General features: G+C 33.1%; 1 protein-coding gene across 5 annotated transcripts in view; it reads right to left on the minus strand.

Moving 5' to 3' along the window:
* The window catches only part of LOC116338574 (extensin-3-like), a 2,764-nt gene extending 605 nt beyond the window's left edge, over positions 1-2,159 (minus strand). The window contains exons 1-9 of one of the 5 annotated variants that reach the window (XM_031763926.1): positions 2,082-2,159; positions 1,779-1,865; positions 1,640-1,688; positions 1,430-1,525; positions 1,112-1,159; positions 960-1,007; positions 524-562; positions 214-276; positions 36-98 (exon numbers count right to left, since the gene is read on the minus strand). In XM_031763926.1, coding sequence (XP_031619786.1) covers positions 36-98; positions 214-276; positions 524-562; positions 960-1,007; positions 1,112-1,159; positions 1,430-1,525; positions 1,640-1,688; positions 1,779-1,865; positions 2,082-2,084 — 496 coding nt within the window. In that variant the 5' untranslated portion in view covers positions 2,085-2,159. The remainder of the gene's footprint in view (positions 1-35; positions 99-213; positions 277-523; positions 563-959; positions 1,008-1,111; positions 1,160-1,429; positions 1,526-1,639; positions 1,689-1,778; positions 1,866-2,081) is intronic. The other 4 variants (XM_031763928.1, XM_031763927.1, XM_031763929.1 and 1 more) reach the window with 4 other exon arrangements.
* Between the last annotated feature and the right edge of the window lie 900 nt (positions 2,160-3,059).

A 3,059-nucleotide genomic window follows, 5' to 3' on the forward strand; every position in this document is an offset into this window, starting at 1 on the left:
GAAAATTGTGCTTTGTGCAATTTTAATAGGGATACCTGGTGCATGGTAGACTGGAGCAGGTGCTGAGTATTGTGGAGCAGGTGCATGGTAGACAGGTGCTATTTTATGAAATGGTTTGATTTAGTTTGACAGAAATGGTAAGAGTTTTGATAGTGATGAAATATTTGTTAAGAGTTTGAAAAATTGTGCTTTGTGCAATTTTACTAGGGATACCTGGTGCATGGTGGACTGGAGCAGGTGCTGAGTATTGAGGAGCAGGTGCATGGTAAACAGGAGCTATTTTAAGAAACAAAAGACGTACTTTTGTTAATAAAATAATCTACTGCATCCATTAATACACAGAGACATTTATCGAGCATATTGTGCATATTCGAAAAATTTCGCATAATTACGAAAAATAGGAGGCAACATATTTTTGTAAAATTGTCACAGTGTTATATAGCATGGTATAGGTGTGCATAATGAAGTTGGTAATTTTTTGTGTTAGAGTTAGAAAAGTTGTGCATTGGGTGAAGTGTGATACCTGGTGCTGCATGGTGGACAGGGGCATGGTAGGCTTGTGCTATTTTAAGAAACAAAAGATTTATTTTTGTCAATAAGATAATAACTTTTTTCCGTTGATACATTTTTAAGATTCACCAAACATACTGAATGACACCTGATTTTTTATACATTTAATTTCAAATCCATTCAATTTATAAAAACTGCCATCCATTTCTGAATTACTAACTCGGAATTTACTCATAGAGTAGGTTTTCATATTAGGAGGAAAAATGTCTACAAACAGATTTGATTCAAATTCCGTTAGTACTGCCAAAATGGATGGTACTTTCCAAATATAAAATGGGTATTTCCAAATGTAAAAAATTCAGATCATTTATGATGCACATGGTATGATATAATTATTTCTACATGCAATCTAATTTGTTTTATTTTTTCCAGTTTGATTATAAATTTACCTGGTGCATGGTGGACTGGAGCAGGTGGCAAGTATTGGCTTACTGGTGCTATAAATATTAAATGGTTTGATTTAGTTTGGCAAAATGTTGAGAGTGTTGATAATGTTGAAATATTTGCTAGAGTTAGAAAAGTTGTGCATTGGGTGAAGTACCTGCTGGTGCTGCACGATGGACAGGGGCTGGGGCATGGTAGACAGGTGCTATTTTAAGAAACGAAAGATGTACCTTTGTTAATAAAAGAAATTTACCGAGCATATTGTGTGAAAATGTTCATTACAAACAAATGTTCTGCACTTCTTTCATTAGAAATATTTTTTAAACATATTTACGAATAATGGGGGCAACATAGTTTCGTAAAAAATGTCACAGTGTTATATATATAGCTTGGTAATATTATAGGTGTACGTAATTAAGTTTGTAATTTTTTGTGTTAGAGTTAGAAAATTTGTGCATTGGGTGAAGTGTGATACCTGGTGCTGCATGGTGGACAGGGGCTGGGGCATGATAAGCAGGTGCTGGGGCAGCATGGCGAACAGGTGCTGGTGCAGAATAAACTTGAACAGCAGCTGATTTTGTGCAAAATATTTATTAAAAGAAGTAGTGCAAAGATGTTAATGTGTGCTTGGATAGAGGATATCAAGATAGTTTGGCGGTATAAAATGAAATCGTGTTTTTCTTACCTGATTGGTGATGTTGAGCTGGTGGCAAATATTGGCTGCTTGGAGCTTGCTAAAGATATTTTAGAATAACATATAAATAACGTTAACTTTCGCTTTCGAATGAATTCACTTTTCGTATAAAAACGAAGCAATCACTCACGTGTTGTTGTGGTGGAAGATATTGGTTGGACAAGTGTGAGACATCGGCGCTTGCAGCAGCGATGAAAGCGAACACAAACAAGAATTTCTAAAATAAGATGAACAAAAACATTGAATAACAACAAACAGAACTTGCACTAAATTTACAGTTTTTAATTTTAAAATTCATAGAATCAAATGTCCAAAACGATTGATTATAATTTGAGCACTCTCAATGTTCCAAAAAGATCATTTGATACTTTGATTTATGTCACAACTAATTTTATTTGGTTTAGATTAGCGAATTGAACTTGATATTGCTCACCATTTTTAAAGTTTTTTTTTTATATTTTGTTCAAGCACAGAATATCTGTTAACCAACGAAGGCTGTTGAATGAATGATTTGCTAGCCAAATTGTGGCATCTTTTATACCAAAAATTTTGTACGAACTGACCATTGGCAAACGCAATGATAAAACCGGTCATTCGCTCTTTTTTCCTTTCAACCACCCATATTTGGTCCGTGAATATCATTTGTACCAAAACAATTAATGGATTAGAGTTTCGTCGTTTATGTGATTTTTTTTCATCTTCTTCAAATCTACTGTTTCTTTTTATCTAGTAGCATAACGAACATGCGAGATGATGACGTCGTCCATCATCATTATTAATGAATGTAAATGTGAATGTGTATATGCATATATATACACGTTTGTTGGCAACTCGCCAAAATAAACAACATTATCTTACAATAGAGAGTGTTTTTTTTCTGCTACGATTCTTTTTCTTAGATCGACATTAAGAATGATTCGATTTATGGTTCATATTGACATTAAAATTCGAGTAATATTAACAACAATAGCATTTGTATGCCATTCATTTGATTTTTTTCTTATATTTTTGTAAATGTATGGTGAATCCTGGGCAATAAAAGTACTACAGAGATTACCAACGTCAATAGCTTGAAAAATGTTTCGATTAGATCTGTTTTCTTCAAAACAAAAAAACATTTAATGGTCACTGGAGATTGATTCTATTTTATTCTAACGAGTCATTTCGTACGTCTTCAAATGTTGTATCATTTAGTTTAGTAACGTTGAATGCCAATCACAAAAGCGGATATATTTGCGTTGATTAAATTAAATGTGGTTGATATTTTTATTTGAATAGATTATTTATCAAATTCAATTCCATAATTCACATTTTAAAGGTGCTGCTGCAATACTGAAACAAAATGGAAATGTTTTTTTTTAGCCATTCCGATGCAGTTCTCTTGTCAAAATTTGCTGTGGTTAAGAAACTA

This window comes from Contarinia nasturtii, unplaced genomic scaffold (assembly GCF_009176525.2).
Source record: "Contarinia nasturtii isolate CC-2019 unplaced genomic scaffold, AAFC_CNas_1.1 Cnas_scaffold_414, whole genome shotgun sequence".
Classification (NCBI taxonomy): Eukaryota; Metazoa; Arthropoda; class Insecta; order Diptera; family Cecidomyiidae; genus Contarinia; species Contarinia nasturtii.